This window comes from Spea bombifrons, chromosome 1 (genome assembly GCF_027358695.1).
Source record: "Spea bombifrons isolate aSpeBom1 chromosome 1, aSpeBom1.2.pri, whole genome shotgun sequence".
Classification (NCBI taxonomy): Eukaryota; Metazoa; Chordata; class Amphibia; order Anura; family Pelobatidae; genus Spea; species Spea bombifrons.
The window spans coordinates 83,135,626-83,150,104 of NC_071087.1; the positions used below are offsets into that span (position 1 = coordinate 83,135,626).

The 14,479-nt window shown below is 39.7% G+C and overlaps 1 protein-coding gene across 3 annotated transcripts in view; it reads right to left on the reverse strand.

Annotated features, from left to right (window-relative positions):
* The window catches only part of HOMER3 (homer scaffold protein 3), a 44,504-nt gene extending 32,167 nt beyond the window's left edge, over nucleotides 1-12,337 (reverse strand). The window contains exons 1-2 of one of the 3 annotated variants that reach the window (XM_053465732.1): nucleotides 12,052-12,336; nucleotides 4,156-4,338 (exon numbers count right to left, since the gene is read on the reverse strand). In XM_053465732.1, coding sequence (XP_053321707.1) covers nucleotides 4,156-4,178 — 23 coding nt within the window. In that variant the 5' untranslated portion in view covers nucleotides 4,179-4,338; nucleotides 12,052-12,336. Of the gene's footprint in view, nucleotides 1-4,155; nucleotides 4,339-10,006; nucleotides 10,080-12,051 lie in introns of those variants that run through there. The other 2 variants (XM_053465733.1, XM_053465734.1) reach the window with 2 other exon arrangements.
* Nucleotides 12,338-14,479: the final 2,142 nt, after the last annotated feature.

A 14,479-nucleotide genomic window follows, 5' to 3' on the forward strand; every position in this document is an offset into this window, starting at 1 on the left:
TGTACCAACATCACTTTCCAATGACGGAATCATTGGACTCAAATCCCAATTTGCATTGGCTTTACACAAGTAAGTCAGCACCGGCACATAACCCTATTGATTTTGCATCATGGCGGGTCGGTCAGGGGAGATTAGTACTCCCCAAGCGGGGCCATGCTCCTCACTGCCCACATAAACGGACAGTGTGTCAGTTATGTAGATCAAGACAGTGTCCGAAAACAGACCGTCTTGTGAAAGATGTGGCAGTTTAGAGGTTTGCTATCTATGTACTATGGGAGAGGAGCTGTTACCTTCTTGCTGACCCAAAATTTAGCTAATGATTTAGGATGTCGAAGCTTTCCATTTATAAAACCAAGCCCAAGATAAGAGAGTTCCAATTACAGTAGAGCTAATAATACTGTATTTCACCAGTGCAAAATGCCTGAATGTTGATACATTTGCTGCGTTATGTGCTAGAAACTCACCCTGTGTATTGCTTTAATGACAGTGTTAACCTATTCCCCATAAATCACAGCTTCTAGATTCCCAGATATATTCACAAACCATGTCATCAAGCATCGCAGCATCAAAAACAGAATTTTTCCCCATTAACAGTCCACAGCATGGAAATAATTGTTAACATATGCAAACTACGATACTGTTAACTAAATCCAGGATTTTTATGTTTGTTTTTTTAGGAAATGTATTTCAATATGGTCATTACTTAAAATCCAAGAATCTAATAAGAAATGGATTACATTTTCTATCATTAAACACGTGTACTGTATCTTCTAATGGCCCATTTCTTAATTAAAAATCTGTTTCATTTTTTCTTGGGGAGGAGGCTGTGGAGGGAGAGTTGGATCTTAATTCTCCGCGCTGTGTGACCCAGATGAAATGACAGCTGATTAATCTGACCAAAACCAGAGCTTCTCTTAATTGAGTCTTGGGGAATATCCAAGTAAGACTTACACAGACAACTCGTTAATCATACCAAGAATTTTACTTCTTGGCTTCCTCACCAATATATATCTTATATGTGTACTCATGTACAAGTATACGTATACATTCTTGTACTTGCTTCCTCTCTATTTAGATTTACATTGTATTACACCTTGAACAGTTACATAGGGCATGGAGGTGAGAAAATATCTAATAGACTGTAAGCTTGCAAGAGCAGATCCCTCTTTTTGTTACCTACCAGTATGTCTTATGTGTGTTCACATTATTCTTAATTTTGTATATTGTTCATTTTGTACTCTCCATTCATAATAGCACTAAGAAATCCGTTAATGCACTCTAGATATCATGTAAAAATAATAACACTAACAATAATAAAATAATGTGGCATGTTTCCTCAGCTTCACATCCAGCAGAGATCAGAAGGACCTGTGAGAGGAAGATTTCCATAGAGGTCTACTACCGTGTTTCCCCGATAGTAAGACACCCCCGATTGTAAGACGTATCGGGAGTTTCAGAGGGGTCAGCTAATATAAGCCGTAACCCGAAAGTAAGACATATGTCTTACTTTCGGGGGAAACACGGGGGATGTTAAATAAAGTTTTTTTAACTTTATTTAACATGGAGGATGTTAAATAAAGTTGAAAAAAACCCCCGATGTTTTTATTTAAACCCTGTGCGGCCGCAGACCCCTAAGGCCGGCCCCTTAGAGCAGGGCCGACCTTTGGGGTGTGCGACCGCACAGGGCGCCACACTCCAGGGGGTGCCAACCTGCGGCACCCGGCACCCCTCCAGAGACGGACAGTAATGTCCGCCGCTGGAGGAGCAGGCTCGCAAGGGAGCGGTATCGGAGGTCTTTAACAGACCTCCGGCTCCCTTGAGTGATTTTAAGCCGGGTTCAACCCGGCTTAAAATCACTCAAGGGAGCCGGAGGTCTGTTAATGACCTCCGATACCGCTCCCTTGTGATCTGCGCGGCAACAGCTGTTGTGCGCCGGGGTTTCTTGTCAGATCCCGGCGCACAACACTGAAGCCGCGCCCACCGCTGTCCGTGCCCTCTGACCCGGAAGGAGACAAGAACTGAAGAAGAGGAGCGAAGAGGAGGAAAAGAAGCTGAAAGAAGAAAGGAAAGGTAGGAAAGCATTAAGTGAGAGTGGATTGGTGTATGTGTGTGTGGATTGGTGTATATGTGTGTGTGGATTGGTGTATATGTGTGTGTGGATTGGTGTATATGTGTGTGTGGATTGGTGTATATGTGTGTGTGGATTGGTGTATATGTGTGTGTGGATTGGTGTATATGTGTGTGTGGATTGGTGTATATGTGTGTGTGGATTGGTGTATATGTGTGTGGATTGGTATATGTGTGTTATGGTTAAAACAAAAAATTCGACAATTTTTTCCCAATATAAGACATACCCCGAAAGTAAGACATAGTGGGGCTTTTAGGGATAAAAAGAAAGTAAGACACTGTCTTACTTTCGGGGAAACACGGTAAATCAGGAATGCGAGGATGATCTTTTTCATCTCATTATATTCTATGGTGCAAACAGTTTGTAACGCCAAAGGAGGAAGCTTTGATTACAAGCAAAGAAAATGATTTCTCTGAAAAACATTGGACAAGACGTTATAAAACAGGTTCCTTCTCCACAGACTGTGGGGTCTAATCCTATAAAAAGATCTAAACACTTGTGCAATATACTTTTTTCTCCAAATGGATTTAGTACAAGATTTGAGGGATTTACCCACATTCTATATTAGATTATGGTGCAAAGTTTGAAATGTGCAACCTCTAGAAAGGTCCTGTCAGCAGGGGCATTCCATTGGCTGAAATGGGGAGGTGACTACATATATATATAAATAGCCTACATTACTTTGCTAAGCCCCTCACCTCCTTGAATGGTGGCACCTCAGCATGATTCACAAACGTGTTAGCAGGGTTCAATGAAAGAACTTAAAAGTTGTGACTGCTTAACCAGCTCTCATTGGAAATACCTGGGAAATCTTATGTGAAACGGTGGACACAGAGATGACTTCCATTGAGCACAGTTTCTAGCACGGTAGCATTAATCTGGCATAAAACATTGCAATAAAAAATCCAGGCTTTATTAGTTCTGGCAAAATATAAATAAAAACAGAAAAAAAATCATAAACATCCTCTGAGCTTAATTTCTTCTTTTTTTTTGCACCATTTGACGTTTTGTGTCCATGTGGCAAAATGTGCTGATTATTGCTACTTATGGTCCATTGCTGAGCCCAGCAGCAATTGTGTTTCGAAAACCAACCTCCATGTGTTTCACTGTCCCTTTCTACTAGTAATTCGAGATGTGAGAAATGCTGTTTAATTAAGTATCACGTTGCTGCTTCCTGTCAGCTTAATCACATACCTCCAAGTGCTTCCCTCCCTTGCTGCTGGGTTCATTAATTAATCCAGCAGCATCCCCTTCATGTCATTAGGATGTTATACAGTTTGCTAAACACGTTGGGGTTAGGGACTACTCATCACTACTCATCACAGAAAGACCATATCGGGCAAACGAAGGCTGGAGGATCATCTCTTTTTTAATATTAAAAATGCTGTCATTTTTTCTTTTGCCATGTACTGTTCAACCAGGATCCACAGAGACAGTCACAGCATGGCGTAAAGGAAGCAAGGAAATACAGTGTACATGAAATAAGGTCTTCTCCTTACATGCAATAAATGTAACATGAATGACAATATTAAAACACTGAATAGGCAGCAGAAAGTAGTAAGAAAACAGTAGCGTTCAAATCTGCACCCCAACACCAAGTGACTGAAACTTTATACTTTTACCCCCTGACATTCAAGTAACAGGGTACCGAGCACCCTGATCAACAGGAGGTGACACTTTTGGGTCTAGAGGAAGCTATGGAAGATGTGGAGTTTTATGTTACACACTCAAATAACTTATTAAAACCCATGACTCTTATATAGGATTGGTTATGTTCTAAGTAAAGCCATCAGCCTTCAAAAGTTGGTTGGCTTCTGTGGTGGAACCTCCGACAAAGACTTGTTCCATTCTACAGTAAATCTCAGGGTGGTAAGCAGGTCGTGGAAAAATGGTAAATGGATTCATGTTCATGCAGAGTTAGTATAAACATGCCATATTTGTAAACTAGGCCAGCTGTAGTAGGAGTGTTAATCAGTGTTACGCTATTATGGAACTTACTCAAAATAACTACAGGAAAGAAATCATACCTGTTAGTAGCAGAAGAAGACATTGGTGAAGAAAAGATTGTGGAGGAACAAAGACACAGAAGAAAACAAAGCTTTCTGTCACCGCTTCCTTGCCAGGTGTGGGCAGATCATATGTTACAAAGGTCTTTCTTTGGTCTCCACAAGACAATGTTTGTAATGGTCTGAGCTCAAATACTTCATTTCCTGAAGAGATAGGAAACAACATTTGCCTCTGATATAAGAAAAACAATTCCCCAATGACAACACAAAAGATTCATCTGGTGTTCAGAAAATGTTAAATACATGAGAAAACAACCAGTGAGGTTTGTGAATCCCAATAAGAAAAAGGTCTGGAAATGTCTGAATATGCATGCATAGAAAAACAGAAAGGTCTTCAAATAGCCTCACACGTGAACAAGAGCATTGTGAGGTTTTAGAAAGACCTGCTTATATTGGGCATGCAGGCAAGTGAAAAAACACACGACTTCTTCTCTAATGTCTAAAGACCCGTGACTTTGACTCACAAAGAACTGACCTCTGGAAAACAACATATTTAAGTAAAAGACAGAAATATCTAATAAAAGACATATCGTTTTAGAGTGCAAGGCTGAAAAAGGATTATCTATATATAGTCTTGCAAGATTTCAGTTTTTTTTTTTTTTACCTTACAGCAGAGTCATTGGGATTCAGCTGCCTTTGACATTACTAGACGTGCTCACTAATTGCATGGAGCCTATGCACATGTTGACTACGAGAGGACTGTTAAGGAGCAGTGAGCAATAATTGCAGCCCTGCGTGAATTTATCCAAACATCTCTTCATCCATTATTAATGCAGCGGAATTCCCATGCTGACTGCTAACTCTAACGCTTCGCTGTTCTCCTGCTGATCTCAGATAGATGGATGTGTTTCCCTACAATAAACTGTACTAGCATTATCCAAGGCAGAGATGGCAATATTCTCTTTAACTTAGTCTCTTAAACCCTTCTGGAGTTGCCACGTTCATTCAAAGATATCTTCTTCACAGCCAGAGACGAGAATTAACACTGAAGACTCTGCTGTGTTTTGGCAGTGAAAAAGTGATAATTCTATCCCGGGAGTCATATCCCTGATCCATCAAAACCAGCAAAGCGCTGTCAAGCAAGTCAGAGCCTGATAATTTGACAGCGCAGGGTTGAATGTTAAATTTGGAAGCTCAATCCCTCCCAACTTCAGTCCACCCTCCCTTAACCCCCCCCATATCTCTCTGCATGGCTGCTCGTCTGTGGTATAATTCTCTGTGATGTAGAGCTACTCGTCTCTCCCTCCTTGTTTCTAAGTACATCTAGCTAAGTAATTGACCCCATTCAGCTCCCAGTTTATTCCTGAATAAAATACTGAAAAAAGGACTGAGGATTCCTCTACACTTTCTTCATATATACTTCCTCGGACCACAGTGACATTAACATATTATCTTGCCTACCAGATCTTCCTCATGACAGAACAACAAGGGTCACAGGAGGTGCTGATGCAACCGGGCTTCATTTCCCAGCAAACCTGAACAGTGGGCACAAAATACGACCAATATCCCAGCTAAACATGTGTAGAAGCAAGATCTATACCACTGTGTGATGAAGTACTATTCCTAGTACTGATGTTGGAAACACATAATTTGAGACAAAAAGCAGTCACTGACAGGTTGTTCATATACAAACTGGAAAGGTTTCTTAAACTATTCTGTGTTGTTTTTATGCAATTTAAGTGGAACAGCAACTTTAAACACATCATTGTGTTGCACAGAACTCTGAGAATACAGGTAAGTTGCGATCAATTTAAAACAGACCATCATCTGAAATTGTCTACAATATCTAGCAATAACTGCAAAAGTGTTGATATACTGTATATGTAATGGTCCGTTTTTCAAGTTGTTACAGAATGTGTCTAATGGGTCCAGGAGAAGATAGAGTCTTCAGCTAAAAGTGAATCCATTTATTGGGACCAACATAGAAAAAGATGAAGTCAAATACATTTTCGGGGGCCTCAGACGTCTCTTCTTTACATGCAATGACATCCGTAAGCTGAGACAGCGTATGTGACATTAGATCTTGTATGTTGGCCCGTTAAAAAGTAACAGTTCAGAAATGTATTAGAAAAGGCAGACACAGTAGAGGCTCTTCTCACTGGAGAGATACCTTGTACAGTACTTGTCTCTGTATATATATATTAAAAAACACACAAGAAACACAGGGTATCGGTTCTAAACATTTACATAATAGTGGGAGAATGTGCCAGATGAATACCGATTTGCTTCTACTGACACGTATCCTGTCACTTTAGATGAGTGGCTGCTGCACTCACACTCCCTCATGCCTGACTGTCTACTGGAGAGTGGTGCCATGTCACAGATGAGAGGTTTGTAAACTCTTGAGATGAAACCACATTTTGCAGTACAATCTTTTTGTGCGGAATCTCCATCCTGTATTTTTTTCAGCTCCTTTACTGAGGACATTTCCATGTACAATAATAATCAGTTTACAAACTTAGCATACACGTATCTATATGCCTGTGGGCCACTTTGGTCCTCAACATTTTTTTTTCTTTAACTCAGGATTCATCCTTTTAGAAACATTCTTTTTAATTATCTTTTTATATATTGTTACCATCTCTGCTGGAAAGGAATGTCATCATCCTACCATATGTCCCTATTATTCTCTACCAATTATGTGCTTCCCACAATGTAAATGAGACAGATAATTAGGGAGGTTAAAGAAAAGCTTTAGTTGTTAAACTTAGCACACCTTAAACCTAGAACACTGGAGGGCATGCTTTTGATTTTTATTGTAGTTATAAAGCATACGCGTGTACATTAATGTACTTTAGCACACATCATCTCAACTCACAAGCGTGATAGCTAAGCTCTCACTTAAGTCAGGTGGTGTTTATCTTGCGGCTGTCATACCAAACGCTGTTTTCTTTTACTGTGCCTCTTTCACTATGTGGTCTTTTTACTAAAGGGAGTGTTGCAAGCAAAACTGTGGTTTTAATGATCTCATTTCATTATTCATTATGAAGGGCCAAAACCAGCAGGTTTCCCCTGCAAGACGTACTGAGCTGACCCTGTATAATGAATAATTCAATGGGTGCGGAAACTTTGGAGAAGACGCACAGATTTAACTATACATGGCCAGCCAAGCTTTTCCTGCAGCAGAAGCTTATAGGTATCAACATTGCTCATGGTGGTCATTTACTGGGGCCTGTGGTGGACAATTTAATGATGTTCTGGGGGCCTTCACAAACGTTGCCACGGACAATGGTGTCCTTCTACAGACACTTTGCCTACCCCTGAGAAAGAGCGGAAACTCAACTCTCCTCTCAAACCTCCTTACATTGAATAGACCCCTTTGTTATTTTCTAATCCGGTTTGATTCAGAATAAATATTTTGCTTGGTTCACTTTTCCTTTAAACATATGAATAACATTTCTCATTGAATGTCATTAGCAATGACTTCTTCTACTTAGTACCACATCTCACCACATTTTTTTGAATATCACCTACGTGTCTCTAGTCATGCTATTACAGCTGTGCTATACAACAAGGTTACACATAAAAATGACATTATTTAAACAAACAGTCCTGTCAAACAATAACTTTTGACTTCGGTCTCCATTATTTTTCTAAAATATACCGTACTTTGATTATCACGCTACCAAATCTGAATGTTCATTTACATCCGCAGTACTGCTCTCCTAGTAAAGCCACTTTTGGTGAAAACCTAATCAGCAATAATAAAAATACCATTATATGACCATATTCACCGTGGGGACATCGACTGCTTTAAAAGTAGAATTTATTAGCATATATCTCCCCCAATCACATTTCGAAGGTTGGAATTTGATAAAACAATTACCTTTGTAAAACCAAATAACATTTAAGAAGAAATGTAAAAATGTATATGCATTGTATCAGTAAATTTAGGTTGACATCTTGAAAAGGGATAAGCTCTATGGAGGGCACTCAAGCTTCTCCACACTAAACTCATTAAACCATGTCTTTATGGACTTTGCTTTGGGCACATGGGCACAGTCACACGGGAACAGGAAAGGACCTTCCTCAAACTTCCCTAAGCAAAGTTGGAAACAATTGTCTAAAATGTAATTGTATGCTGTACAATATCCTTCACTGGAACAAAGAGACCTAGCCCAAACCCAGACAAACAGGACCAGACTATAACCCATCCTCCACCAAACTTTATTCACTGACCTATAGATCCTGGCTTTTGCCAGGCCATGCTCTCTACTAAAAAAAAAGTAAACAAATTTAGACTTAAATGGGATAGAGTAGACTATGTGAATCAAATACCCAAAAAGGTACACAAAATATGAAGGCTCTCTTCAGGATCTAGTGAAATCGTATAGTACTGCTGGTTCATGAATATATTTTTAGCCCGGGTTTAATCTCATTGACAGTAGGTTGCACAGCTTCGCTGGCAGGATTTACATGGGACCCTGTGCTGTTATGCTCACTATTAATCTGACTTGTCATGCACAGTGCGGGCTCCTAGGGTATCTTCCTGCCAAGGATATTGACAGCATCATTTTACAAGTGTCAGGCAAGGGTATTCTGATACCAAAGGAATGCAGTTGTAAGTGACATGAGGTCACATGAGAGGACCTATAAATACATATACGTGATCTCTGTGCACAACATTCAAGGCATGTTTAAAGTGGTAGACATTTGCAGTGGTAGCCCCCTCCTCTTTGAACCTCAAGCAAGTCTTTTTTGATTTTGGATTTACTTTTTCACAATTAAGGAATATCATTTGTATGGTATATTTAGAAGGAAGACTGAAGAAGACCTTTCACTTTTTTCCAGACCCAACATTTTGCAGAATACAGTTTCCCAATAAATAAAAAAAGCTTATATCCATTACAAATCCACTTTATGCGTGTTCAATGGGAGCAGCCATCTTAATTTACTTTTCTCAGGATTAGGATAATTACTCAACTTCAATTTAATGAGTCCCCCACTTATATTAATCTACAGCTGCTCTTTTGTCAAGATTGGCTCTGCAGCAGATTATTAGGACCCGGGCTAAATAAAGTTGAGTGTAAGGACCTTGGTTCAAAGGGCTAGGTCAACATAAGTCATTTTTCCAGGGCTCCTGCTGTTTCCATCATCCCCCATTTAAAGGGCAGACGCTCTTCAAGCATCACACGTTACACATCATAGCCCTTCACAGGAGTGATAGGACATTCTTCTCCTTAATCTCCATGAAAACTCCCAATGCTGCCTCCAATACCATCTACCTGTGTCTACCTGCTGCAATGTCCATCTAAAGGTAAACTATATGCCATTGCCAGGTCACTGTATTTTGTGAAGGGGACATAAGAGGAGAGTCTCTGTCTTTATATGTTCAATAGGGCAAGGAGTGAAGCGGGTAATTGATGGGAGTAAAGGGGAATAGAAAGGAAAGGCAGGAAGATGGAAGAAAGCAAATACTATAGATAGCTGGGGTTAAGCAATTTCAGGCTTCATTTTGGTCTGGAGACGGAAGATTAAACATTACATGAATGATTGGGTGGGTTGGAAATTAAATTAACAACTTGGCTGGATGGGGAAAGTCACATAAACCGCTGGAGTGGAAAAGGTCTCAAGTAAGTGATCAGTTAAAGGAGTTGCATGAACTTGAGTAAGGGAAATACAAAACATTAACACATCACTGAGGATTTGACCTACAAGGACTTTAGGAAAAGGAAATTAACTATTACGCTAGTTGTGCCACATTTTGCCACTACAATCAGCTTCACTAAAGGAAAATAGACACTTAATCTGAAACCAAACCAATAACAGAGTGAAAGCCAAAAACACAAACTATAGGAAATTGTAGTTCTACCAAAAGCAGTGACACTTCCCTCTTGGGCATTTCTGAACACTTAAACCATAAACCAGTCCTTGTTCAAGTCATTGCGCATGGCGTTCAACCCAACTAGGTAAAAAAAAAAAAAGTCCAGTTCAACTGTATGCCAGCTTAGAGCCCCAAAGTTTCTTCCATTATTATCTAAAACTCATGAAATACAATACATGCTCTAATTTAGGTCTCATCAATGCAAATGGTTGCAACACATTTTCACACACTCACTCATTTTCCTTTTGGTTGTGCATACTTTTTTTGCAATTTAAGATAAAGCTATGCGCAGATTAATTAATTGCATTAATAATTATGATGCCACAGTTAGCAGCATGCTGAAAATCAGTACCCTTTGTAACGTAGCCTGAAGCTTCAGAGTTCTGTTCCCTAACATACAGTTCTCTCTTGCACTGTACTGAAAGCTTTAATGTTAAAACAGATTCACGTGGCTCCTTAAGTGCCTGCAAGGAAGCTTTTCAGAGACGGGGAAACAGTAAAAATTATAATAACCCCCATGTTGATGTGAAGAGAGAACTCTGCATTCCAAATTATATGTTTCCGTACAAGGCGCCGTATCAATTATATACAAAAAAAGAAATTCTTACTGTGCTTGGAGGTTTAGAAGGATTCTGAGACACTTGCTCAACTACTTGGCAACAGCATATGATGCAAAGGCATCTGGGAACACTTAGCCATGCAACACAATTCTAAGAAAATGGAATTATCCACGGCTATCCATGCATGCGTATGTCTTTCAAATCAGTCTCAAGTGTCTTGAGAGTGGGTTTGCTGTTAGAGGGTCCTCCAATGTGCTGCACAATGGAATCAATACAAAAAGGCTTGGCACTCATCTTAGAGATCGGCTTTTGATCACAAATGCTGGCTTTCTTTTGCTTCTCTGTAGAAAGAGGCCTCTTTTGACAGGAGTGCCACAACCACAAGTCCTTTATATGTACATCTATATGTGTACTCATATTCATGTTGTTACATACATGTAGCAGGATACAGCACCAGGTGTGGCCAACAGGTAACTCTTAAACTACTGTTCAACTACAAATCCTGTGGTCTTCAGCCAGTGTGTTCCATCACCAAATGCTGGCTGAGCATACTAGCAGCTGTACCTGGAACGTGATCGATTTATCGCGCATGTAAAAGCCCAGATTATCCCTGTATACGTATGATTAAATAACAGAATGTAGGAATCTGTGTATATGCAGTGGTATACATAAAACATGGCAAATGATTGTTGTATGTTACTAGGATACCGTCTATTTTGCATATAGGGATATCTCAATACATTAAATGCTACAATCTGTATATTATCTATCTCTGCCTATAACTCTGTGCATTTCCTTGTTACGTTTCTGCGCAAATATATTTTCGTTTGGCGTGCAGTGTTTGAATCTTTAAAAAACTCGTTTCTACAACCATTAGGAAGACACACGCAGAGAAACAGATCCAACTTTCAGTCACCCCCTTTTCTGAAACCTATTCTGAGTGATATCAATAATTCACACGCACACGTATACAAATTCACACATATACATGTACTATATGTGTATACATATTTATATATATATACACACACATATAGTACATGTATATATGTAGTGTATATGTATGTATACATATATATATATATATATATATATATATATATATATATATACCAAATGCTTAGGACACGTATAATTATAAAATGCTTACAATGTAATATATGGATATGATTATATAATGAAATAATATATTATAAAATTCAAAATAAATACTGTTCTGAAATTACTGCTATATTGGGGATTATCATCCATTTACAAAGTTACTACATATACCAATGTAACATACATATTACACCTTATATAATATCAATGTGCATGCATATATACATGTGTATATAGATATATAGATAGATAGCAGTATATTATATATAGATATATACACCATATATTCAGTATACAGCCTCTGTACTGTGTCAGTAACGTGTATATGAAGGTCTGCTTCCGTTATTACTTCAGTGAGACACAATCACTCACCCACACGGTGTTTCCATGCCTGTCTGTGTCCCTCCTTCCGTCTCTGACACTTATCCTCTTCTTCCCTCACTCTTTTCAGGAGCCGGATGCTCTCCAAATTTCCTGTGAATGTGCCGCTTCCCGGTCCCGTTATATCCCCAGCCCACCCCCACTTTTAAATCCCCTTTATCTCTTTTCCAGACACAAAGGGCTCACCGCTCCCGACACAGCAGACACGCGCACCCGGTTCGGCTTCACCCTCCCGCTGAAGTGGAACTTTCAATCACTTTCTCGCACAGCGCATCTTATCAGCGCTAAAAACAACAACAACACAAGCAATTGAGATATCCTCTTCTGTCCTTCAATCAGGCTTCTGCTAACCCTGTGTGTGCCAAACTCCCAGAATCCTTAGCAAGGGGTCCCGGATGCCCTTTGCTGTGCTCTTCACTCTGACTCTAGTTGCCCTTCTGCCTTTGTTCTGTGCTGATCTCTTTCTTTTCCTTTCCAGCTGCCCCATCCCATTCCATTTTCTCCCTTTTTTTCTCCTCTCCCTCACTTTACTTCCAGGCACTCGATGTCTCCCTCTGCTGATGGCTTATGTGTGACTTTAAATTTGAAAAAAAAAACACCTTACTTTAGCTTTGCTGAAATTGTGTTAATGGCATTTTTTTTTTTTTCCTCTAAATCAAAAAAAAAAAGTTGTTATGGGAATTTTAATCCCTTGCTAATCACAATATCTCTTTGCTGTACTAATTAATGGCAAGTAATATATCATGCTGAGTGTACTTTACGTTAAATCGGCACGTCTTGGCGAGTGAGCTAGGTGGTTAATGAATAATTCACATGGTATGGGGGCTTGTGGAAGGGGCTTTTTTTTAAGGCACATCTGGGTGGCGTGTGTTAGAAGCACTGCACAATTTAATGTATGGATACGTTGCCCTGGACCCTTAGCAGAAGCATGTTGGATTACCAGTTTTTATTTAGATTCTGCAGCTGTGGTGTACCATTATAGTTACATCCTCATTGAATTGTTGTCTTAAAGGTGTCTGGTTGATTGGCACACGAGGGTCTCACTAACTTCTCGTATCCTAAAACCTATCCAGGGGTGTCAAATTCTGGGCATTGGGAGCCATAACCGAAACACGTTTTCTGGATATTCCAGCACGGGTACTGGCAGCTTAATGAAAATGATTATATCGCTTATGTCCAAGCAAATCCTGGTCGGTTTTTGGCCCTCAAGGCCTGAAATTCAACACCTGTGCCTTATACGTTTTATATAATGGAGGCCTGAGAGGCCCTATGAGCCACTAGACCAAAGACATCTTTGCGCCATGTAAGGCAACAGTGCATTAAATGCATATGTCCAGTATAGATGTTCTATAAGAGCCATAGGGAAACCTTTACGTCTGGAAGTAGACACATGCTGTTGCTATGTGTACATATCTCTTGTAATGGACACAGGTCAATGACTTTTCTTTAAGTGTGTAGTTGATCAATTCCTTGGTGCCTCTTGATTTATAATTGAAATTCCCACTATAAAACATGCTGTTACCTAGCCCTAAGATCAGGGCCGGTACAAGGATTTTTGCCACCCTAGGCTCCACCCCCATAAACCCCTCCCCTTTTACCACACCCACTCCTCCCCATAGTTACCGTGAGCCGCGTCCACACTTACTGAATGACTGCAGCTCGCGAGTGCAGCCTGTCAGCCTCCCATCAATTGACCCAACGGATACCTACTTTGCCTATATGTGGCACCGGCCCTGCCTTAGATCCACCAACTTTTGTACACTTCATGCTTGCAGGAGAAACACCCCAAGCCAGACCCAATTTAAAGCATAGTGAAGATGATGAGATGAACTCAACTGCAACTCACAGTTGAATATTATTGCTTATTTCATTGTTTCGCTGAATAAACCTAACAGAAAGGGAGGATAAGTAAAGGCTATGATCATTTAATATGAGAGAATATAGGAAGCTCATTTTAAAACCTTCCCCATGTTCACATACACGTCAACACGCATGTAACAATCAAGAACCTGTCAGCTGAGATGGAAAACATATTTAGCACTACATTGCGCAGGGCATGGGGTAACTTGATCGTTTACTTAAGTTGAATAGTAATGTCAAAAAATAAAAAGGACTGTTCCTTTAATATAAATATTTGGAAAAAAAATCCACACTAGAAATAATTTATTTAATTGAATAAAAAGGGATTACTTCACAGAATAAGCACATACTTACTGTGTGGATTCCGGCCATGAAAGCTGGCAGACGGTGAAGATACCATCAGATTTTGGCTAGCACCCAAAGAAATAACAATTTGTTATCTGTTTCATACATCTTTATATACATTTACACAGCTAGTCCTTGTGAATTGAAAGTAAAGATGGTGTAGCATGCGAGGGACGGATCATTTCTCATTTTAAACATTACAAATTCTAAGCCA